This window comes from Hemicordylus capensis, chromosome 11 (assembly GCF_027244095.1).
Source record: "Hemicordylus capensis ecotype Gifberg chromosome 11, rHemCap1.1.pri, whole genome shotgun sequence".
NCBI lineage: Eukaryota > Metazoa > Chordata > Lepidosauria > Squamata > Cordylidae > Hemicordylus > Hemicordylus capensis.
The window spans coordinates 22,520,744-22,545,610 of NC_069667.1; the positions used below are offsets into that span (position 1 = coordinate 22,520,744).

At 45.0% G+C, this 24,867-nt stretch overlaps 1 protein-coding gene across 6 annotated transcripts in view; it reads left to right on the forward strand.

Annotated features, from left to right (window-relative positions):
* The window catches only part of MTMR1 (myotubularin related protein 1), a 42,179-nt gene that overhangs the window by 10,732 nt on the left and 6,580 nt on the right, over nucleotides 1–24,867 (forward strand). For all 6 annotated transcript variants that reach the window (XM_053273500.1, XM_053273501.1, XM_053273504.1 and 3 more), the window contains 12 exons: nucleotides 3,446–3,521; nucleotides 7,913–8,007; nucleotides 8,238–8,345; nucleotides 9,426–9,524; nucleotides 10,013–10,096; nucleotides 11,285–11,434; nucleotides 12,282–12,470; nucleotides 12,619–12,804; nucleotides 15,245–15,451; nucleotides 16,266–16,358; nucleotides 20,350–20,463; nucleotides 22,929–23,105. In XM_053273500.1, coding sequence (XP_053129475.1) covers nucleotides 3,446–3,521; nucleotides 7,913–8,007; nucleotides 8,238–8,345; nucleotides 9,426–9,524; nucleotides 10,013–10,096; nucleotides 11,285–11,434; nucleotides 12,282–12,470; nucleotides 12,619–12,804; nucleotides 15,245–15,451; nucleotides 16,266–16,358; nucleotides 20,350–20,463; nucleotides 22,929–23,105 — 1,578 coding nt within the window. The remainder of the gene's footprint in view (nucleotides 1–3,445; nucleotides 3,522–7,912; nucleotides 8,008–8,237; nucleotides 8,346–9,425; nucleotides 9,525–10,012; nucleotides 10,097–11,284; nucleotides 11,435–12,281; nucleotides 12,471–12,618; nucleotides 12,805–15,244; nucleotides 15,452–16,265; nucleotides 16,359–20,349; nucleotides 20,464–22,928; nucleotides 23,106–24,867) is intronic.

Sequence of the window (24,867 nt, forward strand, 5' to 3'; positions counted from 1 at the left end):
AAGCTACTTCAGGGTACCACTACTACAAATATTTATATCCCGCTCTCCAGCCAAAGTCCTCAAAGCAGTTTACATTGAAAAATAAATGATACATAAATAAAATGGTTCCCTGTCCCCAAAGGACTCGCAGTCTATAAGGTAGACACCAGCAACAGCCCCTGGAGGGATGCTGTGCTGGGGATAGATAGGGCCAGCTGCTCTCCCCCTGCTAAGGAAAAGAAAATCACCACTTTAAATGGTGGCTTTGCTCAGTTAGTAGGGGTTAAGCAAGAATTGTATGATCAAACAACCTAAGGGGAACTCTTGATTTAAACCTATGGGAGACCTTGGGCATCCTCAAGAGGGGACCCTACTGCTCAACTGCCACACCACAGTCTGCTTTTTGAAAGTCTGCTTTTTGATTAGCTTCAGTAATGGTTTGCCATGTGCCATGGGGAAGGTGGGGCTTCAGCCCCCCCACCAAGGTCCTTCAGCCCAGTCCCACAAGGCACATGGAGTAAGAGTGTGATTCTTTGAATCCCAACCATGAAGACGAGTACAAAAAAGATGTCTAAAATAATACAATAAAATTGCAGTTTGCAGACATATTTGCATAAAAGCTTAGTGGTGTTGTCTAAAAGTAGTTTAATTAGCTTCTATTTAACCAATTAATGGGCTGCTTAAAAGCCTGAAATACCATAATATCCGTAAAGGTGATAGCTGACGATCTGACTAACATTTTCCTGTTGAATAAATTCAGAAAAATCCACACATAGTTCTGAAATTAACCTTAAACTAATTGCTTGAATGAAGTGATGCACATAGGTGTACAGCATGGCCAGTAAACTGAATACTATTTAGCAGGGAGTGTGTGTTGTTAAAATCCTATTACATTTAATACTCGGTTATTAAATGTAGCAAGTTAATTGCACCGGGCTAATATAGTATGTGGGAAAAGTAATATAAATCATATTATGTTGAGTGTCATATTAGTATTTTCACGTCTAAATCTGTTAACATCAGATTGATAAATTGGCTGGTTTCTTCAAAAGACTCCAACAGACTCTGACTCGGGCAACATTGCATAGACACACACCAGTCACATCAACATCAGTCGGATAGGTGGGAAGACAACTATGAGGAGGATTGTGGTATCAATCCTTACTTGTAAATCAGAAAGGCAGCAGATGTTGTGGTGGACATCTGTGAGTGTTCCATCTAAAATTAAGCAGATGGTTTTACATACCAGGATTTAAAATGCTTCAAATTTTAGTCTGCAACCTTATAGTGAAATATTATGCACTTGCAAAAAAAGCATCTGGGCCTGAACAGCCCCCTCTTTACTTTCCCTAAAAATATTGCCAGTCTTTAGAATCCTTTTCCAAAACCTTTGAGGCAAACCCAGGCCTTGAATAACAAACGAAAAGTTTGGACTTGGAGTTATCGCAGCCCATGTAGGTCCCACTGAATCTCATCTGCTTACAGAAGCCAAGTGTTTCCGTTGGGTGCAAAACTGTCCATAATCTGCTTTACTAAATCTTCTGCTCCTGTGAATGCCTCAGTCAGACTGGCAAGGGCACAGCTCGCATTTCATCAAGCGGCTGACTTTGTATTTGGTGAGGCTGGCCAGGAGTTTCGTTTGGAGTCCACCATTATGCTTGGCGTTGTTGCTAGGCTTGTACTGCTCATACAAGGGGGCATCCACTGTCCCTGTGCTGGAGGGAGCATCCTCTGCAGGAAAGGGCTGGATGGGGACCTTGGGCCACCCATATCTCCTTGTGTAGCATCCTAGGGGCTGTGGGGGCAAATCCATCCCCCTGGTATCAGCACAACCTCGCCCTGGAAAAAGGCTCCGTGGGTGTGAAACGGCAAGTCAGTTGGGCAGAGCTGGACAGCTCTCTGCTTGTCACATGTGCCTGTAGCCCTTTTAAAAAACACTCCGAACAAAAGGGAGCTGCAAAACCAACCACAGAAGACGACATGAACTAGCCCAAAGATTCAAGAAAAATGTCTCTAATAAATGTATTTATTGATCGATTTATATGCCACACCCTCTGAGTTGAAAGCGGGAGAGATAGTTTAAATAAGACTTCCTGGATGAGGCAAGCCCAGAGAGAGAACAGTGTTCCCTAAGGCGTGCGCATGTGTGCGCAGTCACAAGTTTTTTGATGTCCGCTCAGTAAATTTTAGATCCCGCTCAGGTTGAATCAGGAGGGCCCCACTCTGAATACATGTGTGCGCACACTGCCTTGATACTGCCGTCCAGAACAAAACTCATTCTGCACACAGATGAAAAAAATTAGAGAGAACACTGCATCTCAGTAAGAATGAGGGCCCTACCAGTAGCTGTCCAGCTCCTTCCTCCCGTTCTGTTTAGCAGCCTGGCATGGATGACACACTGTTCGTGTCCAACTAATTAGCACATAAAGTATACATACACATGCAGAGGTGGGTTACCAGCTTGCTGGAGCGCGTAACCTCCCTTTTTGTAGGCTTCACTTCACTTAGTGCTACCAGAATAAGCTGGGGATTTGGTAAGCACTCCTTGAATGAACTCTCTTTTTCTTGGCAACAGAATATTTATGTTAAAAAAGCAAATTCTCTTCTTTATATATGAAATAATTTGACAGTATACCTTTAAAAGCCTTCTTTAAACCAATGTTAAATAGCTTGGAACTAAAACACTACTGAGTATCTAAACGGTGCAAAAACAAACCTTTGCAGTGGCCTGTAGTTTCAGCAAATGGGGTGTTTAGTGGCCCGCAGAAATAAGACCTGACCAGCCATTCTTATCAAACACAGCACTGCAACATGCTCAGAGGAGCTTCATGTTAAAAGTGCAGTTTTAAAATGTTGCTTGTCCTGTGTGTGTGATAGGTAGGATGTTGACGTTACCTTTGTGTCAACGCTTTGCTACTAATGCATATTTAACATGTCTGATGGTACCTTAAAGCAATAAATACATAAATTAACAGCGATCCTGGCTAATGTTACGTAGAATCTGTGCCCCCGTATTCTTAACTGTAGTTAAGAGATCGGGGCCAGCCGTGGGGTCGCACTTTGGAATTCATTCCACCCTCCCACTTTGGCCGCGGTTACATGTTTCGTTGACAGTAGTGTTATCCTCTCTTAGGGCTTGATCACGTTCTAACCTGTCTTCAAACCCTAGCAGTAGAAGCCCTGGATATCCTTAACCACTGCTGCTGATGAATCATCTAACCACTAAGGCAGGGAGTAAGAATTGGCCACTGAGTGGGCGGGGTGCTGATTGCACGACTCGCTCCCGGATCTCGTAACTTTGTGGAGGTGTATGTCTGCCCCAGTGTTGGAGTGCCCTGCTTTGAGGAGAAAGAGCCATCATTTCTTTTGGCTGCTGGAACCTCCTTGCAAATGCGCCTGGCAGTGATTGTGTATTGAAGCTGCAGATGGAATCTGAGATTGACTTCTGGCTTTGGCTTCCTGCCAGGCACTGAGGGATGGGAACAAACTTGCTCAGATGGAAGAGGCTCCACTTTTTCCTGGAGAATCCATCAAAGCTATCGGTAAGTGGAGTGCAGAGCGACGGAGAACGTTCTTCTTATTTGTGACTGAACTTAAAACAAAAATTATTTACGCAGTTTCGCGTGTATTGGATTTTTTTTTTTTTTTTACACGGAGTGATCAGATTTTAATCTGGATCCTTAATCCTTTAAACCCAAGTCCAGTGTTGGAGATGCAGAGCACAAAAGGCAAGCTGGATCCGAGAAGAATTTTAATTAGAAATAAGCACAGGAATCGGTGAGGCACGAGGCTGAGGTGCTAAGTAGAACCCTTAGATATTTATGTTTTCTGTGTCTTTCTCTTCCATAGTCTGTCCCCCCCCCCGGTTGGGATAAAATCTGAGCACTTTGGAGTAGAAAGCTTGGGGTGCAGATTAGATTATCCTTTGCAGCTTTCCCCTTTCCCATCTCCCTTGGAAGAAGGGGATGGAGAGCAACTGGATCCATTACAGAAGAGCAGCCCTGATATTTTGTGGGGGTGTGTGTGTGATGGTGCGGTGCTACCAGGGAAGGGCTCACCACCACACTGCCTGGGGCCACCGGTTCGCTATCTGGCTTGCTGGCCGTGGCTCTGTTCAGACAACATGCCAAACTGTGGACAAGGACACTTCACTGTGATGTGATAGGTGATGTCTGAGTTGCCAGTCCACCGTGTGTGCATCTGTGTGGTGCACAATAAGCTGGAATCGGAAACCATGCTTTGCACTAACTAGGGTTTGGCCTAATGTCTGAATTGGTAAACCCATTGCTCTGAACATAAGGAGAGCTGGTCTTGTGGTAGCAAGCCTGAATTGTCCCCTTTGCTAAGCAGGGTCTGCCCTGGTTTGCATTTGAATGGGAGACTGCATGTGTGAGCACTGCGAGATATTCCCCTCAGGGGATGGGGTTGCTCTGGGAAGAACACCAGCATGTTTGCATGCAGACGGTCTCAGGTTCCCTCCCTGGCAGCATCTCCAGAGAGGGCCGAGAAAGACTCCTGCCTGCAGCCTTGGAGAAGCCACTGCCAGTCTGTGTAGACCAGGGATTCTCAACGTGTGGGTCCCCAGATGTAACTGGACTTCAACTCCCATAATTCCCAACCAGAGGTCACTGGAGCTGGGGATTATGAGAGTTGAAGTCCAATCACATCTGGGGACCCACACGTTGAGAAACCCTGGTGTAGACAGTACTGAGCTAGATAGACCAAGGGCCTGACTCAGTATATGGCAGCTTCCTATGTGCTAACAGCCCTGCTGGGTCAGGCCCAAGGCCCAGCAGATGCCTCTGAGAAGCCCACAGGCAAGAGATGTCAGCATGCCCCCTCTTGCTGCTGCTGCTGCTGCTCCCCAACAACTAGTATTCAGGGGCCTGCTGTCTCTGAGCCTGGAGGTGGCCTGTAGCCAGGCCTCAGGCGAGTCGCCATGATTAGACCTGCTGCCCCATGGAGAAGGGGACGGACTGAAGCCGAGGAGAAGGAAATGGAAGCCCAGGCAGCCCTGAACCGCGGGTTGCTTGTTGTAGGCTTGGAAAGGCTATGATTTATTATTATTTATTATTTATTACTTATGATTTATGATTATTTATTATTTATGATTTATTACTATGATTTATTATTATTATTGTTATTATTATTGATTCAATTTCTATATTGGCCTTCCAAAAATGGCTCAGGGCGGTTTACACAGAAAAATAATAAATAAATAAATGAGATGGTTCCCTGTCCCCGAAGGGCTCACAATCTAAAAAGAAACACAAGATAGAGACCAGCAACAGCCACTGAAGGTACTGTGCTGGGGTGGATAGGGCCAGTTACTCTCCCCCTGCTAAAGAAAGAGAATCACCATGTTTTAAAAAGGTGCCTCTCTGCCCAGTTGAGCAGGGGTTTTGAGTTTGGAGTGCCAGCCATGGCTTGTTGCGATAGCTGAGCCTCCATTCCCTTGGACTTTATAAATGGGCAGACTCTTGTGCTGTCCAAGCTTCTGATGGTCAGACTTGGAAAGAAGCCGCTTCTGCCAGTAGGTGTTTAACTGCATTTATGGTTAATCTGTTACGCTGATGCCTTGCTAATAGAGGTTATTTGGATGTTCCCTCAATGGAAACGGATGGTGGGAGATGTCCTCCTGAATGGGCATTTTGCCTGCAGGGCAGAGTCTGCCGGCCTGGCCTGTGCTCTGCACGAGGGAGGAAGCAGTTAATGGCTTTTGAATCTGCAGTAAGCAGGCGGCAAAAGCTCTGAGTTTAGCGAAACTGGAAGCCGCGTGGGGTGGGGGTGCGGCCGGCGATCTGCACTTTCTCTGTGGGAATCTGAGGTCTGTGTTGTTTCCCATTGCCTCTGTTTGTATACTTACAAATAAAACAAATGCTTTATGTGTGCTGCCTTGCAAAGGCAGCACAAGTCTCCAGTGCACACTCTCATCGAAAAGAAATGAAACCCTGCAGCTTTGCCCGGGACTTCTCACTGCCTGGGAAAGTGGGGAGTTGTTAGCGGTACACTTCACGCCCCTGGGTTGAAGCAGAAGGCCCTTTTGCTATTACTTACCACATTGCCTTACTGCTAAATGAAATTGTTAGGTCATATTTAATTCAAAAGGTGCTGTCTGGAATCTGTATCTGGGCTACGGAGTGCTTTTTGTTCCACTCCCTAAAATGTTCTGAAAATTGAAATGATTTATTAAACAGGCGGCAACAGGAGAAAGTCAGATTAGCAGCCTGCTCCCTGAAGAAGAACAAGCTCTTCCCCATGACCAACGTTTTGGGAGCGGTTGCTAAGGGCCGTGGTCGTCGTCGGAAGAAGAACTTCAAGAGCTTAAGTTCTGTTTTCACACGGACACGGTCTGGTCAGAGCAGTTGGGTTAAGTGCCACCAAATAGGCTGCTGGGTCACATTTGATTCACTAAATGGATGGCTTTGGGTATTTTTTGAGACTCAAGAGAGCGTGTCTACCATCCAGTGATTTGAGTATTGCAAGCAGAGGTGGAGCTGCCCCACTTGTGGAAGGGCTTGAACCCACATTCCTGGGTCACGGTAGGAAAGTTGTAGGCCACTTTCCTGCACGTTTGTGCTCAGGGGCTTACAATACATAACCAAAAAATCAACAATCAACAGCAATACCTACATAGCAACAATTTATGTAATAAATATCAACAATTCAATCACATTTCATGAAATGACAGAGTGTCATTGAAATAATCAAATTTTAACTGCAGGTAGGAGAGGAGAGCTGGTCTTGTGGTAGCAAGCATGGCTTGTCCCCTTAGCTAAGCAGGCTCTGCCCTGGTTGCATATGAATGGGAGACTTGGTGTGTGAGCACTGTAAGATATTCCCCCTTAAGGGATGGGCCTGCTCTGGGAAGAGCATCTGCACATTTGAATGCAGAAGGTTCCAAGTTCCCTCCCTGGCGGCATTTCCAAGATAGGGCTGGGAGACTTCTTCCTGCAACCTTGGAGAAGCCGCTGCCAGTCTATGTAGACAGTACTGAGCAAGATAGACCAATGGTCTGACTCAGTATATGGCAGTTTCCTATGTTCCTAACCTATAAATTCACCAAGATATATATTTCAAGTTAGTTAAACTATATAGAGCATCAGTAACAACAACAAAATGCATCGTATTAATCCAAAGCTATTCCACACTCACACCTCATAAGAACAAAACTAGCCAGTTCAGGAGCCAGAAATATGAAAAGCAAGATAAAGAATGCAATATTTGGACAGGATGCTAGGCACGAGAGCTAAAGCAGTTTCACAAGCTTAGAGGAACCACTTTTTGAGTTGGTGACATCAGTTGAAACAAGAATGCTTACTGGAAAGCACATAGCTTTCAACTGTTATCATTCTTTGGTGCTAAAAATGGCTTAGCATCTGCAGTACTGAGAAGCTCTGAGAAACTATTTAGCTAAGCCTCCCAGATTTAGAATCCTTGCCCATAGTTTTGTCAGTCCTCCTCCTCTGCTGCTGCCCTAAAGACACTCCTCACAGCTCTGCTATTATCTGTCAGAATCCAGAGCAGCTATGGAAGCTATTAGAAGAAAACCCTGCATGCTGGCTTTATTGCTGAAAAGATGGAGAACTCTCTTTGTAGAATTTGAACTTAAAATAAAATTCTAATGTTTGGGGCTGTTCTCTTGTGGTCACCAAGTACATTACATATCATTCAAAACTGTAATTTGCTGGCCTTTTCATTGTAACCATCAAAATACCTACTTTTGATGCAGTGTGCTGTGGAATAGCACACTATGAAATAATCTGCATGAAATCAGGTGTTCTACATGTAATGCCAGACTCAAAGGCATATGAGAGTTTCCTGCATGAAGAATGTGTGTGTGTGTGCGCGCGCACGAGAGAGAGAGACAGACAGACACAGACAAAATCTCTTGGTAGATATTAGCATTAATAAAATGACACATTTTTTCCAGCTAAAGATGTTGTGTATATCTGTCCATTTATTGGAGCCATCAGCGGTACCTTGACAGTGACGGAATTCAAAATGTATTTCAAGAACGTTGAGAGGGTGAGTCCTTCCTCTTTACGGCACATCCTATATTTTTCAGCTGCAAACTCTCTCTTCCTTGGGCTTTTCAGAACCTCACACACGTGTATAAACGAAACATAAAATGCATTGGCAGCTTTATGTCCCCCTCTATAACTGTTATGATTTTATCTCAGATAGTCTGCAGATCATTCTGTATTTCTCACAACTGTAATAAGGAAATGGGATGTTTGCTTTTCTTCCAATTCCAGGATCCGCATTTTGTTCTTGATGTTCCTCTTGGAGTGATAAATAGGGTGGAAAAGATTGGAGTGCACACCCACGGAGACAACTCCTGCGGCATAGAAATTGTTTGCAAGGTATGTGTTTAATCTCGAGGAAGTGTCCTGGTGCTTGGCTTGTTCCTCTCTGGTGGTTTAATTTCACTGTGCACTGCCAGTACAGTGCCTTATCTAGACGAGAGGTTATCTGTTGGTTGCTTTGGAGACCCAGCCACCTGCTGGCTGAGCTGGCGTCCTGCTGTGGCGTGGCTGCAGCCATTCTCACTGATGGACAGAGAGGACCTGGCAGAGCATGTTGGGAACCGTGTGGTTTGAGTGGAGGGCAGGCAGGCGGACTGACAAAGATCTCAGCCAGGACCTGCCTTCTCACTGGCCCTCCTCGTATGTTAGGAAGCAGCATCCTCTCCAGAACCCCTTCCTGCATTTCTGTGTGGGAGCTCGTGCTCTGAGTGTTCCTGCTGGCCCTGACCATGGCCCTCTTTCCCCCAGCTGGGACTGGTAGGAGGCTTTGTCAGCATTGGCGCCTGCCATGCGCAAAGTCGGGCGTTGCGATGTTGCAGTCCACACGAGGGCTGCCCTGGTGGGCCACCATCGTACTTGCCAGCACCACTCTCTGCACAGGCATCACCCTCTCCCTTGCCACTCAGCCGGGGCATCTCCATGCCAAGCTAGCTGGAAAACTGGAAGCCTGAAGTTCCAAGCCTAGCCAGACATCTCCGATATGAAGTTTCAGTTTGTGCCAAACAGAGTTGTTTTGAAAAGCTAACCAGAGTCTATTTCAAGAAGAGTCTGAAAAGAACTGGTTCAGAGTTGCACATTGGTGATGAAGACTGCCATGTTTTCAAGACCAACTTGCTGATTTGGACGTTGTGAAGCACACTTTATTTTCTCCTGTTAATTCATGTGTCGTGACTGTTTGAGGCAAACTTCTTGTCGGGCTGGTTTTGTGATATGGGATCTCATTTCTCTTTTGCAGTGTCTGGTTCTCCTCTGTACTGAATGTAATAGTGCAGCTAGGTATTTAGAATTGGGTTTTATTAGTCTTCAGATAAACATGGCTTAAGAAATGGGGCTTCTCAAAATCTTGGGTTTCAATAGCCCTTGTCACTGCTGCAGTTTTTCATTTAGCATATCAAAGCTTCAGATATCTTTTAACAGGATATGAGAAATTTGCGGTTTGCTTATAAACAAGAAGAACATAGACTGGAGATCTTTCAAAACCTTATTACACGAGCATTTCCTCTTTCTCATGGGCTGGTAAGTATTTTAACAAGGAGTTCCATATCAAAATCTATAAGGAAGAATCTAGATACAGCCTATCAACTCTTTTTTTTAGTCACAGAGCATCATTATTACTTGAATGGGGGAGATAGAAGAATGAAGGGTGCAGTCCCAAGCACAATAGTCACAGGGAAATTCCACCAAGGTCTGTGGAATTTCCTTCAAAACTGAGGCATGAAGAAGCCATCTCTTGTCTTTGGCAACATTAAAAAAAGGCAGGATTCTGTGCTATTCTTGAAGCCATTGTGTCAAATATTCAGTGCATGAGCGAGTTGATAGTGAATTTAGTTAGTATATTTGTGTACCATCCCTAGTTAAGCCACTTGATTTTCATGTCTTTCATCACTTTGGATACTTAATCAAAACTCATGGGAAAATGCTCCCCAGAACACTGTTGAAAAAATGTAGAGAGAAGCAGGGTAGTTACACAGTACTAATATGTGCTTTTGTTTCACTACATTCAGTCATTCTTTGCGTTCAGCTATAAAGAAAAATTTCCTACTAATGGCTGGAAAGTCTATGATCCCATGGCAGAGTATAAGAGGCAGGTAGGTAATGAACATAATTTGCTCATTTCCCCTTTATAATTTGCTATACCTGGCATTTGCCCTGACTGTCCATAGGCGTATTAGAAGACCTAAAAGATAAGGTCATCTACTTCTACAAATCTGCTGGTACATTATTAGTACTGAATTGATGCTAAAAAATGGAAGGCAAGCTGTCCCCTTGTGGGAAACTGGCAGGGGGTTGAACTACACAGATACCTGTTGAGCAAACAGTAGGGCACCCCATGGCCATACACAAGCATGTGGAGCTGGCTGAATGCAAAGTTGCCATCCTCTTGCCCATTCATATCAGCCTCTGAGACCTGGTTCACACCTGAAGCAGAACCATGTAGTAGAGATCAGGGTCCGTTGCACTACGAGGAGCTAGTCAGTTCTGCTCAAATGGTCCCGCACAGACACAGAACCCACTCTTATGACTGCAATAGATCACTTCAGTAGTTACAAGTGAGCAACCTGTTTTTCTGAGGGGCTAGAATAATAGATGGCCCCATGTCGGAATGTTCTCCTGTAAGAGAGACTTCGTTTCAAGTATAAAACTAGCTCAGCCCACTCACTGTTTGTGCTGCTATTTGCTTGCAGGGTGTGTTTACATGGGGAAGCATTCAGAATTGGTACTTTCCATCCTGCAGCATATAGTGTTTGAGCCCCACAACCCAATGCACGTATAGATTCCTTTAGAGTGAGCATGTTGCAGGGCATGGGAGTGTGTGGCGTGTGCTCCCTTCCATTTTACTTCCTGGAGGATGTTTTGTGTGAACAGATGCTTGTATATGAGTTAAGACCTGTCCACCCTTTTGTTGCACTGGACAGACTATCTTTATTATTTCTCGATGTAAACTGCTTTGGGAACTTTTGATGAAAAGCGGTATATAAATACTCATAGTAGTAGTATATGAGTTGGAGAAGGGTGCACACTTGGATTCACTTCCCACAAAATATTCATTTTTTGAGTTCAAGCCTAGGCTGGTGTTGTGTTTCTCGCCATATTCTTTCCATCCATGCACTCAAGGTGGTTTACAATATAAAGCAATGGTTTCCAATCCAATAGTTCTCTCTTTTATATAACGTCCAACTTCATATCTGCCTTGTATGTTCAGGTTAAGTGTACAAGCTCAGTTTCTGCTTCTTCTCCTTTTTTTAAAAGAACGAAATTGCTTTGCTTCTATACAGGGTTTACCCAATGAGAGTTGGAAAATATCCAAAATTAATAGCACGTATGAACTTTGTGATACGTATCCTGCCATTCTTGTTGTACCAACCAGTGTAAAAGATGACGACCTCTCCAGAGTAGCAGCATTTAGGGCTAAAGGCAGAGTACCGGTACGTAAGACTCTTGAGTTAAAAATGCATGTTGCACTTTTGTGGTTGGGATACAGTTTGATACCTAATCTGAAGAGCTGTTGAATAGTAAAATGCTATAATAGTAAAAGTAGCCCAAAAGGATTCCCTGAAAAAAGGGATTGTGTGCAATGAAAGGGGATGCAAAAAGCCATTTTTAGACTGGAATCTGAAGTACAAAAAAGCATTTACATTCTTTCTGTACATCCCCCCCCCCCCACACACACACACCATTTTGCACAGAACAAATTCTGTGAATGCTACTGCTAGCTTTTGAAATATCAGATGGATCGATCTTCCGTTACTCAAGGGAAAGATAATATCTGAGGTAAAAGATGGGACTGACAAAAATAAAAATTCCTTGTGGTCTGAACCTTCTTTTACTGAAAGTAGTGTTTGCTTTGTTCTAAATCATGAAAACTGTAGGACGTAACAGTCTAGGGAATTCTTGATCCTCTAAAAAATCCTCTGTTTTTGTTGTAAACCGCCCAGAGACTTGTGTTTTGGGCGGTATACAAATGTGTTAAATAAAATAATAAGCATTGTGCAAACAAGAGCCAGGTTTCCAAAGAGCTATTTTAGGCGTGGCCAATAGCTTGGGCATGTCCAATGGGGCGTCTTATTCAGGGGAGTTGGGTTATATGGTGGGACACTGTTGTCTGTTGCCACTGCAAACCATTTTTGAAAGTACCCTCCAAACATCTGGGGATCCCTCTTGCAAAGAGCACTGCCTCAGATCTGCTTTTAATTGGCAAGCGAGTTGCTTCAAAGAACGGAGGATTTTTCCCCTCCGTCCTCATGTGGACAGGCATTGTTTTCCTCAACTTAGGTCTTATCCTGGATCCACCCGGAGAGCCAGGCCACCATCACACGCTGCAGTCAGCCCCTTGTGGGCCCAAGCGACAAGCGCTGCAAAGAAGATGAGAAATTCCTGCAAACCATCATGGATGCCAATGCTCAGTCCCACAAGCTCTTCATCTTTGATGCCAGACAAAACATTGTTGCCGATACCAATAAGGTAGAATGAATGTTGGAGGGAGGTTAGCAGGGAAATGGCAGACATTACGTGTCGTCGCCTTAACAGGGATTAAATATTTCACTTCTGTATAAGGCATTTTAGAGATCAAAATGTTCTTAAACTCTTTAAAAATCATTTGTGTTTGCAGGCAAAAGGTGGTGGTTATGAAAGCGAAAGTGCCTACCCAAATGTGGAATTTATCTTCCTGGAAATCCCCAACATCCACGTGATGAGAGAATCTCTGCGTAAGCTGAAGGAAATCGTTTATCCTACAATTGATGAATCCCGGTGGCTTTCCAATGTGGAGAGTACCCACTGGCTGGAATATATACGGGTAATGGGTTTCATCAAAATATCTTTTATTTGCTAAACTATGTTAAAAATTTCTTCCCAGGCAATTTTCTGTTGCCTCTCCAGAATAATCTAAAAGAGGGAAACATCTTGTTTGTTTAGAAGAACCGTTATTCTGTTCTAAAGTTACCTTGGACTGCTTCTGCATCCTGTTATGTCTTTCAGATTCCAGTAATAATTATAATTAGAATCTACACTGCTCTGTGATACGGTTCAAAGTGATTTGTGCCCATTGTCTCAGCCTTTAGAGCAACCCTGTAAAGCAGGCCAATATTGATATTCTCATGGTGTAGATGAGGGGCTGAGACGGAGAACAATTTTTGGCGTGGGGGGTTGATGGGGGCAAAACTGAACTGACCCAGTCCAGACTCTAACCAGGCCAGCTGGTTTTATGAACACTCCTCTTGTATTGTCTGTGGACCAAAGCACAGATTCCAGAGATGCCACTAGAGATGGGGCACTAACTTGAATGAGAATAGGATTTATTTTGATATAATTGCCTGGTGCATTTACATAACTTTTCCACTAGATGTACTGGTATCTGTGAAGTTTTTGGGATAAGTTCCTTAATCCTCTGTATTCCCTGGCATAGATAAATGGAATAGAATCTTTTGTAGCATATTGTTAACCCTCATTTGGATTTTGGGGTAGATTTCTACCCGCAGCTGCGTAAATGTACATAAACAAACCAACCACTGCTCTCCCAAAGCTATGCCTTTGTTGTCATGGTCTTACCTGTGCTTTGATACACAATATATCGGCAAGCATGGCCCCTCACCAGTTACAATGTTTATGTTAATAATAAAAATAGGACACAGGGTAGCAAACCACTCCAAAATGAATGAACTCCCTATGGTGGGGTGGTTTCTGTTCCATTCCCATGTTAAGTCAATTGGGAGAAAAACCCCACCCCAGAAAGAATAGACTTTCTATGGTGGGGTGGGCCATTTGGGATAGTTCCACCCTGTTTCTCTTTGGGAACTTTAGTTTTGTTTCGAGCTCAATTGAACTTGAAAGATGATAGTGTCTGAAAAACAGTCTGAGGCACTGCCTAGTACCCGAGTTGGGGGCAGATGAAGCCAGCCTTTCCCACAATGTCAGATCTAGTGTTTGGAACAAGTAAATCATTCAGAAGCATCTGACGTTGCATAAGTGGGAGTTTTAGCCACCAGAACAAAGCCAAAAGGATCATAACAGCAGCAACCACAACATGTCAGCTTCAGTAAGCCTGGTATCAGTGGGTCAACCATCCAGAGGGCAACTCTGGTCTTTTCCCGTTTTTCCTAGTGGTGGGACACAACCCCTAAAAAGGGCTGCTGCTGTTGAGGGGGTCCCTCTAAAGCAGGCTCAGACTCCCAGCTGATAGATATCTTGTGCTTTATTGTACGAGCTTGGAGTGATACAGAAAACAAAGCATCGGTTCTGTTCTCTAACTTTTGGCTGGTGCAGCAGCTGTTTTTATAGTCAATTCTATGGTTCCACAAACAACTTAGATAACTAACCTTTAACCGGATTGACGATTAACTTGCTAGCTGAGCAATGTCCTTTAACCAGATTGACTATCAGCTTGCAAGCTGAGCAACATCCTTACCAGGTGAAACCTTTACAGGTTTCCTTGTTCTGTGTATGTGGTGTGTCCGTCTAGCTAAAAATGGCTTTCAGCAAGGTGAGACAATTAAGCACACTTCCACACCACAGCCTTGATGATATTAACTCCCCCCCCCCCCGGTGTACAACTGGCAGAGGCCCTCCTGAGCAAAGAGTTGACCTGTGTAGGCATTCTGAGATGCATCAAGCCAGACATACTCCCAGGGATACTGCTACATTCACAAAGGCAACCCTTATCATCTGTGTCTGGCTTGGATGGACAGAAGACATAGGCTTTGAATGTATAAGACAAGAAATGTGTGCCCAAGGATAGCTGACAAGAAACCCAACAAAAGATCTGACAATTGTGGGAGACTGGCCTATAGCCAGACTGGTGACGATTGCCGTTTGGTCAGTGCCAGTGTGTCCTTTTTGCTGAAGTGCTGAGAACTGAGATGTTGAAGCATGGGTTCTCATGACTGTTGGGTTTGAAATGTTCATTTTTTAAAGCTAAGTCCTCATGTTCTCAGTGAGTTGTGTAGTCACGGGATGCCATGCTTGGGGTGTGGGGGTCACCACCTCACTCCCCTGAAGTGAAACATTAAATTAGTGCAGGTTCTGTCCGGGGGCATCCTGTGTGACCAATGGGTCTACTTGGGAGTAGGAAGTCCTATTGTGAGTTTAAAAAAATCATGTCTCCGCATGTGGGTTAAGTTAGATCATAAGTTCATGCACAATGTATTTTAGTAGTCCTATTGACATAAAACCTCTTATGTAGCATTTGATTTGGTATTGCACTTCAACATGGAACCTTCCTGTTTACTGTGTTTTGAAAGATGCTGCTTGCGGGAGCAGTGAGAATAGCTGACAAAATTGAATCTGGCAAAACATCCGTGGTGGTTCACTGCAGTGACGGTTGGGATCGCACCACTCAACTGACCTCTTTAGCCATGCTGATGTTGGACAGCCATTACAGAACCATCAAAGGTTTTGAGGTCCTCCTGGAGAAGGAATGGATAAGTTTTGGACACCGGTTTGCTGTGGTAAGTCTGAAAGAGTTCAGGTTTCTCCCTCTGCAGAAGCTGACAAAGTTTCTGTCATCTCTTCTGTCAGTTTAGGACTGGCTTTTTAACCAGCACATTATTCGGTGTGGCAGAAGACATGAATTTGTTTTGTTTTCTTTCAGTGTAGAATGTCTAGTACAGGAGAACCTCAGTATTTGCGGGGATTCCGTTCTCCACTACTACCACGGATACGGAAACCGTGAAGACTGGATCATTGGGGCTATGGAAATCTGGGGGTCAGGTTCCCGGAGGTTAGAAAAATGTCCCAAAGGGGTAAAATGGCTCCATAAATGTAGGGGGAAGTGGCCTACCGTGCTCCGTGGGTCCCCAGCAGTCCAGCAGTGCCCCCCCAAGAGTTAAAAAATGGCTGAAAATTGGGTTTTTGGCAGGCTTTCTTTTCCTAAACGAGCCATAAAATGGCTCCCAAGCTCTGTGAAACCCAAATTGGCAGCCGGAAATGACCTTTGAGGTCATTTCCTGCCACCCCGACCTGCAGATACATGGGTTAAACCATTTTTTGGGCTCCCCCCCCCCCGCATATACTGAGGTTGGGTGTCTACCTTACCGTGGATATGCAAAACTGCGAGTGCCAGACCCACGATTAACAAGGTCCTCCTGTATGATAAACTTTATTTGTTAGCCACCCCATAGAAATTGTTCTCTGGGTGGCTTCCAACACAATATTAAAACGAGATAAAAACACACAACACGTTAAATCCTTTGTTTGCTTTTTTGATGTGCTCCTTAACTGCTCTTGGAAGTTTCCCCCCTAACAAATTGTTTTCCCTCCTAGAGAGTAGGACATGGAGATGATGATCACGCTGATGCTGACAGGTCTCCCATGTTCCTTCAATTCGTTGATTGTGTTTGGCAAATGACAAAGCAGGTAAGAGCAGCAAGAATATATATTGTATCTTCTTGAGTCTTTCTCATCCACATAGGAGGCTGCGTTTTATCTGGGGCAATGAAATCATTTTTCAAGTAAGGATTTGTGACTATGGGAGTTCAGTGTGTACATTAGAGGAAACATGAAACTCTGCTGGATTAAGAATTCTGGAATTTAGATGTGTTGATGGAGGAGCTAATTTAGAAAACTCTTGATGTCTTTGCTGTCCAGAGTATCATCAGGTTGAGTGTTGAGTCTAAAAGCTAAATTGCCTTACAGTGTTCTCTCTATTTTTTTCCCCCAACTGTGTGCGAAATGAGTTTTCTTCTGGGTAGCAGTATCAAGGCAGTGTGTGCGCATGTATATTCAGAGTGGGACCTTCCTGATTAAACCTGAGCGGGATCCAAAATCGACTGAGCGGATATCAAAAAATGTGTGAGCACACACCTTAGAGGGAACACTGCTGCCTTAGTAAAATTGGTTCTCCTGTGATTTGCTTTTTATTGCATGGTTTTAGATTGTAAGAAGCCTTGGGAAGGGGGGGTAAAAACGTATGGATTGCTCATGGTGCAATCTGTTTGTTTCTTAGCGTGTGTTAACTTAAAACTGGGTGACGTTCTCTGTACCTTGTTTAATCTAGGTAGTGATCTAACACAGGGATTCTCAACCATGGGATCCCCAGATGTTATTGGACTTCAACTCCCATAATCCTCAGCCCCAGTGGCCTTTGGTTGGGGATTATGGGAGTTGAGGTCCATCATCTAGGGACCCATGGTTGAGAACCCCTGATCTAACATATCTCTAAAATTTCAAAACTTAGTTTTGAAAACAAAGCAAACATAGTTTTCATAGAAAGAAATTCAGCAACTTGAGAATGAAAACTTCGTAAAAGTCTTGGCTTACAAAAAAAGGAGAGTCACTTTTAGAGCCACTGGTAGAGATGTGCACGGAACCGATTCGAAAGGTGGCCGGTTCCACCGGTTCGATGGCCGGGGGGGTGCTGCCTTAAGGGTGGGGGAGGGTGCACGTACCCCTCCCTCCGCTCTCCCCCACCGGCGCTCCTTTTTTGTTAAGTCCATCAGGGTTGCAGCGTACCTCCTGACACACCAGTGTGACATGTGTGTGCCCGGCGCGCGCAAGCGCATCGGATACCTTCTGGTTGTATCCGATAAACGGGGGCAACGAGGCGGCAGGGAGGTATGCTGCTGCCCCGATGGACTCTAGAAGAAAGGAGCACCAGCAGAGGGAGGGGTAAGTACACCCTCCCCCGCTCTTAAAGCAGAACCTCCCCCCGCCATTGAACCACCCCCACCTGGTTCCGTGCACAGCCCTCGCCACTGGCCCTCCGCCCGCCCACCCCAGGTATGTGCCACGTGTTCGCATGGGATAGACCAGCCTGGTTTCACAATCCTACACATTCAGTTTGATTGGGAAGCCGCTGCTTGTAGCTTTTCTGCGATGAGGCAAATCGTTTGCATATCAAAGGCCTCTAATTAATAGATACAAACTCTGAGGCTTAGTTCTTCAGAATGAATGGGTAATTATGCATTGTAGTGTGATGATTTCAAGCAGATCTTTATAAAGCAGATGATACTTAAGATCGCCTTAACATTGCACAATATTGTAAAGGTATTTAAGTCTACTTTTCCACTTAAGTTTATATCGTTGCCACAGGAATTAACTTTTTAGAAGTCTGAGCGGAACGTCAGTGCTCTTCTACTGTGATTGTCACAGAAAGCTTATCTAGCAGTTTATCTAAACTAAGGAAAGTTGCACTACTTTTTTCTCTCCTGGCCAAATGGTGGGGTTGCCTTTTAAACAGGCTTCCACAGACTGTGTGTTTGGCGGGGCTGGCGGGTTTCAGACGCAGTGCCAAGTCATGGTTTGATGCGGAGCCTCAGGCTTCTTGGCCCCCTTGTTCCTCCCCTCATGCTCCATGGCGTCCTACCTGCTTTCCTGGTATAATGCAAACCATAGTTTGCTGATTTGGACAAATGGTGGGCTATGGCTTGGCCGAAACTGAGTTCACAGGGAAGAAACCATGGCGTGGGGGGGGGGGGGCGGCAGTGTTCATTCTTGAACATCTGGAAGGCACAGATGCTGAGGCAGACCCTTACCTCAGAGCAGCGTCTCTGTTTTTTTGGTGGTTGCCCTTGTTGCTCCCTATTTCGTGCTAAAAACTATTCAGTTTCCCTCTAGTAAAAGACGATGAAACAACTTTGCCAGCTCCATGCGCGTGCAGAAATTATTGCTCCGCGGCCTTTGGGCTAAGATCAAGTGTTGTGTTTGTGCGAAATCTGAATCTAGCAAGAGGTTTGAAACAGACATGAAGCGCTGTGGCACCTGGGAGAAGAGGGGAGTGGTGGAGTGCATGAGAAAACTCAAAGGGGAAAATGGGAACGTTGCTCACAGAACAGGCTTGTGTTGTTATTTTTCTTCCCAAGAACACGGTTTCGTAATCTCTGTGTCCAGAGCATTAATCAATACCCTAATCCTTATGAAGAGCAAGATAAAGGAGCCTTTCTCCCCTCCAACCCTCATCTTGCAGCAGTGTGCTGATTCACAGGGATTACATCACCTTTGCCTTCATCTGACCATCTATTCTGTTAAACTGATAGCAATTTAGCGAATCACATTACATGGGTAAGAGAGCTCTCTTGTGCTCCTCCCACCCTGGGGGAAAAACCAAATGGCATTAGATGTGCACAACTAAGTTGATAACCATCAGATGTAACTCCCTTAAACCAAGAGGGGAAGATGCTCTCCCCACTTCTCACCTTTTTTGGGTGGGGGGGAGAAAGGGCATAAGGTGAAATGAGCTCAGCTTGTCCGTGGCAGCTTCCTATGCCATGCGTGGAGATGCCCAGATAACTTTCTGTGTAGATATAGCAAAGCTGTTGCAGGGATAAATCATTGGCGCCTAGCACAGGCAAATGTTTTGATGAGTGAGGTCATAAAGCCCCAGGTTTTGCTCCAGTTGAGTTGACTCCACATCCCAGCAGGTGAGAAAATGTTTCAGAATGGTTTCAAGTGACAGCACAGCCATTGAGGTCTACTTTGGATGAAACATTGAAGTGCATTCTTGAATGGGGCCCTGGAAGAGAGATTTCCAGTTTCCCAGGGATAGAAGAAGTCCTTTGCATTTGCAGAAGCTCAGTACACTTAGGTATTACGTACATCCTGTCATTGAGGGGCTGTGACTGAGGGACTATATGCACTCTGATTTACGTGTGTGTGTGTGTGTTTTGCTGTAAAAAAACCTGCAATGTACTTTGGGTTTGGAGGGTTGCCACCTTCCCTCCCGCACTCATCCTACTTAGAGGTCCAGCTGTTGTAACTCAATGCTGAGCCCTGCTGCTGTATGCTGTCTCACCATGCCTGCTTTTGTGTGGAGAAACTGAGGCCCCCTTGCAGTCTCCAGAACTCCCAGGAGGGAAATTAAGGTCCTTTGGGGATCTTCATAAACAGCCCCTTTTCTGACACAAGGTATTTGCCCTGCCCAGGGAATTCTCCACACAGCAGGCATTACCATGAGTTTTCTGGGAGGCTTTACTGCAAACTCAAAGTTATCCCAAAAACCTGTTGCAGAAAGTGGATTTTTTTTTTTTTTTAACCCCGGATATAAATCAGACTGCACTCCAACGGGCAGTGAAAAACCTGAATCATGTGTGACGTGCTCCTCGATAGCTTGTAGGGACTTCGGGGTAAATCTTCCCGATATGTGAACACACACCCTCCATTCCCGAGAAGATGCAAGATAAAGGGCTTTAAAAGCCCTGTGTTAAAAACGTCCAGTTGTCCTGCTTATGTCAAAACCTGCCATTGAGTGGACTCCTAGAGAGAAATCTTCACATGGCATTTTACATTTGAGGTTTCACATTCTCTGGGTGGGAAAGAAAGAGAGAAAAGGAGTGGGGTACAGAGTTCAAATGAAAATAGGATTGTTTTCTCTTAACATCAAATGTAATAAAGTACTTTGTTGTTGCTTTAGTTTCCAGCCGCATTTGAATTCAACGAGCTGTTTTTGATCACCATTTTGGATCATCTTTATAGCTGTCTCTTTGGCACCTTTTTATACAACTCTGAACATCAGCGAATAAAAGAGGTAAATCAGCTGTGTAATGCTTTTATAGGAGACAAAAGAAATTCTGAGGCTGCTTTGCCTGTTCTGTAGAGCTGAAAGTATTTAAATGTGACCCAGAAATGAATTTACCTAATTCTCCTGACGTGCAAAATAGGCACCAAATGCCACAAATACCATTTTGGAATCATCGCTGATGAAAACACATTTCCCCTCTTAAAAGCTCCTAGAATTTCTAGCCCAGTTTGCCAGCCTGGTTTGTGCCAGATCATAACTAGAAATTTGAACGAACAGGAGAGAGGCTGCACCGAGAGATGTGGGATTTCTGTGTGCAAGTTGTAAATGAGTCTCCTAGTGTCATGCTGTAATTTCCAAAGCTGGAAAAGGTAGGCTTGATACCTCCTTGCCTTTGACAGAGTTTGCATGTATTGCCTGATTCTTTGGCTCTGTCCTTCTAAAACATGTTTTCTCCAGGAGGAGGTGGGGAGATTTCTATCTGGCACTCCCCCCGCTCTCTTTCAGGGCAGAAAATAGCGTATAATCCTAGAGCAAACCAGGCAGGGGCCATCGGACACCGGTAGGGCACATACTCTGCTCATGGAGGGTTCCCAGCATCTCCAGATAACTGGCAGTTTAGTAGAAGGTCTGAAAAGAGCCTCTGCCTGGGGGCTTTGAAGATCAGCTGCCAGTCAAGGGAGACAGAACTGATGACCCCATGCTCGAAGGACAAGGTGGCTTCCTATGTTTGATGCCATCCAAACCCAGGATATCCCTGAGCAGCATCCCTGAGTTGAAAGAGGGGTGTGTCTAGTAGAGATCCTGAGTGCAGATGAACCCGGTATTGTGCTGGATCACATGCGCCTTGGTCTCTGGGAGAGCACAGAGAAGCCACACACTAGACAAGCTGCTCTGCCTCCTCAACCCAGGAAGACAGATGTTTCTACAAACAGGACCTTTGTGTGTTTACTCTGGGCTTAAGTGGCTGATCTAGCACAGCAAATTACATGACTGCACCACAAGATGGAGCTGAATTATGCATTCTTACCAACTGTGTGCCTGCTAGACAGCTCCCCCTCCCCACGAATGGATAATCTAATGCAGCGCCCTCTTTATTTATTTATTTACTTTTAAAAGCAATTTAAGAGACAACTGTAGTGGAAACAGATGCTTTATAGCACTGAAGGAGTATAAAATTGCAAGATGAAGCTGATAAGAATCCAGATTCTGAAACCTTGATTTAATAACGGTTTTATAGTGATGTTTGTGTTTGGTTATAGAACTTAAAAATGCATGTGAATAAAGCTAAACATCATGGACATTTAATTAAAAGCACAATATTTAGGCAGATATAGGAAAACACTGAAAAAATTGATTATACCCTTTAAAAAAAATACTGCTTTTGTGGAATCAGTTTTTTAGCCCTTGCTGATGGCATCTAGATCATTTTATTTTATTACTTTTAAGATTTTTTTCCTTGAAATTGGTAGTTTTCAGTGTTTAAAAACACATCTTTGCTATTCCAATTCCATTTTCTGAACAGCTCTGAATTCCCATCCTTTAAAAAAAATGATCAGGAAGGAAAGAACTCAGCATTTTCAAATGCAAGTTATTAGATAAAGTAGATAATTGAAGCGTATCAGTGGTGCTCCACCCACCCCCCCAATTAATATCTCCAGTTACCATTTCAGGAGTTTAAAATCTCAGATTCTCAGCACAGAAGCTCAGTTCATGACTTCCTAAATTAAAAGCCACAGATACAGGTTTCATCCTGGAGCAGAATTTTTCAGATTGTGTTCCTAGGATACCTGGTATTCCACAGAAGGTAACTGAGGATTCCTCCATTAAAAGAATACTGCCGGCAGCCAAGCTTCCCTGGAAGACAGCTTGTCTACGTTTACCTACTGACATTGTCGGGAATTTTGGGGTGCGTTCCAGGGTGCATACTCACCTTTATCTCTTTATTTTTACATGTATCTTCCTCTCCCTCTAACGGGGCCCAGAGTGGTGGGTGTGGTTATGTTTATTCTCACAACCACCCTGTGAGGTAGGCCAGGCAGAGAGAGAGAGGAGCGACTGCTCCAGAGTCACCCAGTGAGTTTCATGGCTGAATAGGGGTTTGAACTCTGGTCTCCCCAGTCCTGGATTACAGCTCCCATCACCCCCACTATTGGCCACTGTGGCTGGCATGATGATGATGATGATGATGATGATTTACATGGTGGGAATTGTGGTCCAAAAAGAGCTGGAGGACCAAAGTTGAGCAGCCTTGCTGTTATGCACTACACCACGCTGGATGTCCTAGGCAACAGTGAGGTCCACCTGACCTAGCCTGGACTGTGTCCCAAAATCTCTTGCGACGTGTGGGAGTTCCTCAGCAGACCAACGGATGGAGACTCAATTTCCGGAGAGAAGTTTTGAAAACCACTGTGTTCTTCCAGTATCACCGTTTGCAAATGTGCTTGACAGGAATGACTTCTCTCACCCCTCAGGAGATCAGTGCAAAGACCGTCTCTCTGTGGTCCTACACGAACAGCCAGCTCGATGAATTCAGCAATCCTTTCTATGTGAACTATGAAAACCACGTCCTGTATCCAGTTGCCAGCCTAAGCCATTTGGAATTGTGGGTGAACTATTACGTACGGTGGAATCCACGGATGAGGCCTCAGGTATGCGCCCTCTTCCTTCTGTTGGAAACAGGTTGCTGGCTTGGGGGCGGGGGGGGCAGGCAGACCCTAAAGTGGTCTAGAAATGAGTCAGTTCTAGAAATCTGCAGGTCTGAATTTCCACACTGAGAGAGTGAAAGGAGTTTGGTTCAATGACTAGGCCGGGGAATGGATGGACTTCCTGGCGCTTCCATCCTCGGCTGGAATGAAATGTGTGTTGCCATCTGTGGCGGCGGCTGCGAACACTGCCAGCAGGAATTCGTCTTATTTTGGCGGGTCTTGGTAGCCGGTTTTTGTTTGTGATTGCCCCTGACTCTGCCCCTTCCCAGAGTCCTCTGGTACATGGAGAAGATTTGGACGCAGGGAAGGAGGCCAGTCTCTCACTTTGCAGCAGGCTTTGGAGACACACAGAAGCCGCGTGGGAGATTCTGGCTGCTTCTCCGAAGCCCAGTACAAGCCGAGTCCTCTGGGGTGAGGTGGAGACGGGTTCTGGCCAGAGAGAGGGCCTCCCTGGCAGCGTTCTCTCGCTGGAATTCCCTCCTCGGGGAGGCTTGCCTGGTCCCCACGTTGCTCTCATTTAGGCACTCATTGTGATCATTTTGTGTCGTTTTTATTGTGTATTTTGCCCCCAGTCGCCCTGGAAAGTCAGTTGAAAGGTGCTATATAAATGTTTAAAATAAGAAGAGATAATGTGAAATGGCACTCAGAGCCGGGATTCGGAAGTAGGGCAAAACAGCTTTGTACCAAACAGCTTGAGCATAGCATCATCCTCTCCTGGTGTCTCATGGCTGCTTTGCTCAGTGCTTGCTGGCCTGTGCTGAATCCTCTCTTGTCTGGGGTGAGCTGAAAGCTCTGTCCATGGTGGCTCCATCATACGTGCAGGCCTGTGGTTGTCTTTGGTAGAATCCGGGAGGGGCTGACCATTGCCTCCTCCCATGCAGTATGAAATGACACCTTTCAGCATCTTCCTAGATCGCTGCTGCCCGATATAGGTGTTTCTCATAGTCTGGGAAACCTACCAGTGGGGATTCGAACCGGCAGCCTCTGGCTTGCTAGTCAAGTCATTTCACTACTGCGCCATTAGGTGGCTCAAGCAGAAGTTTACTGGGATATAATCTAAATAAGATTCCCAAGAGGGTGCTTAGCAGGGCTAGACTTCTTTGCTTGAGAAGCCTGGACGATGCCTTTGCCTCTTGCAGAATCCTTTCAGAAGCAGAATTTCGAGGCTCAAGCCATTCTCAGTTAGCACGCTCTCCCTGTACTGTACCTTTTAGGTTTTGTGTAGCTGTACAAGAAGAGAAACTTGGACACGGAGGCTTCAGATCCACTCATTGCCTCACAGGACTTCTTAGAAAACCTCGTTTTGTTGCCAGCTTGGATTGTGCTGACTCTTCTTTTCCTCCCCTTTCAGAAAGCAGGCCTGCCTTTTATGACTGCTAGTCAAGGTGCCTAACCTTTCTCTCTGGAAGAGTTCAAGACCTTCTGGGTGGGAGTATTTTTCAGCTTTTCTTGCCTCTACAGCTTTTCCTCAGGGTGGAAAGCAGTCTGTTAAAAATGCAAAATGGCAGGAATTGTATGGTATAGTCTAGGTGATAGGAAACTAATTTGGTCCGCAACTCTAGATCTGCCACCAATGTGAAACAGTGTGGACTTCTGTCTTGGTTTCTGCCCCAAACCATCCATATATTTTGTATTTTCTAGTCATAAGTAGCAATGCCCTTAGTTCTTACCAAAGTCTCCAATACTTCTTGGAGTGTGACTTCGG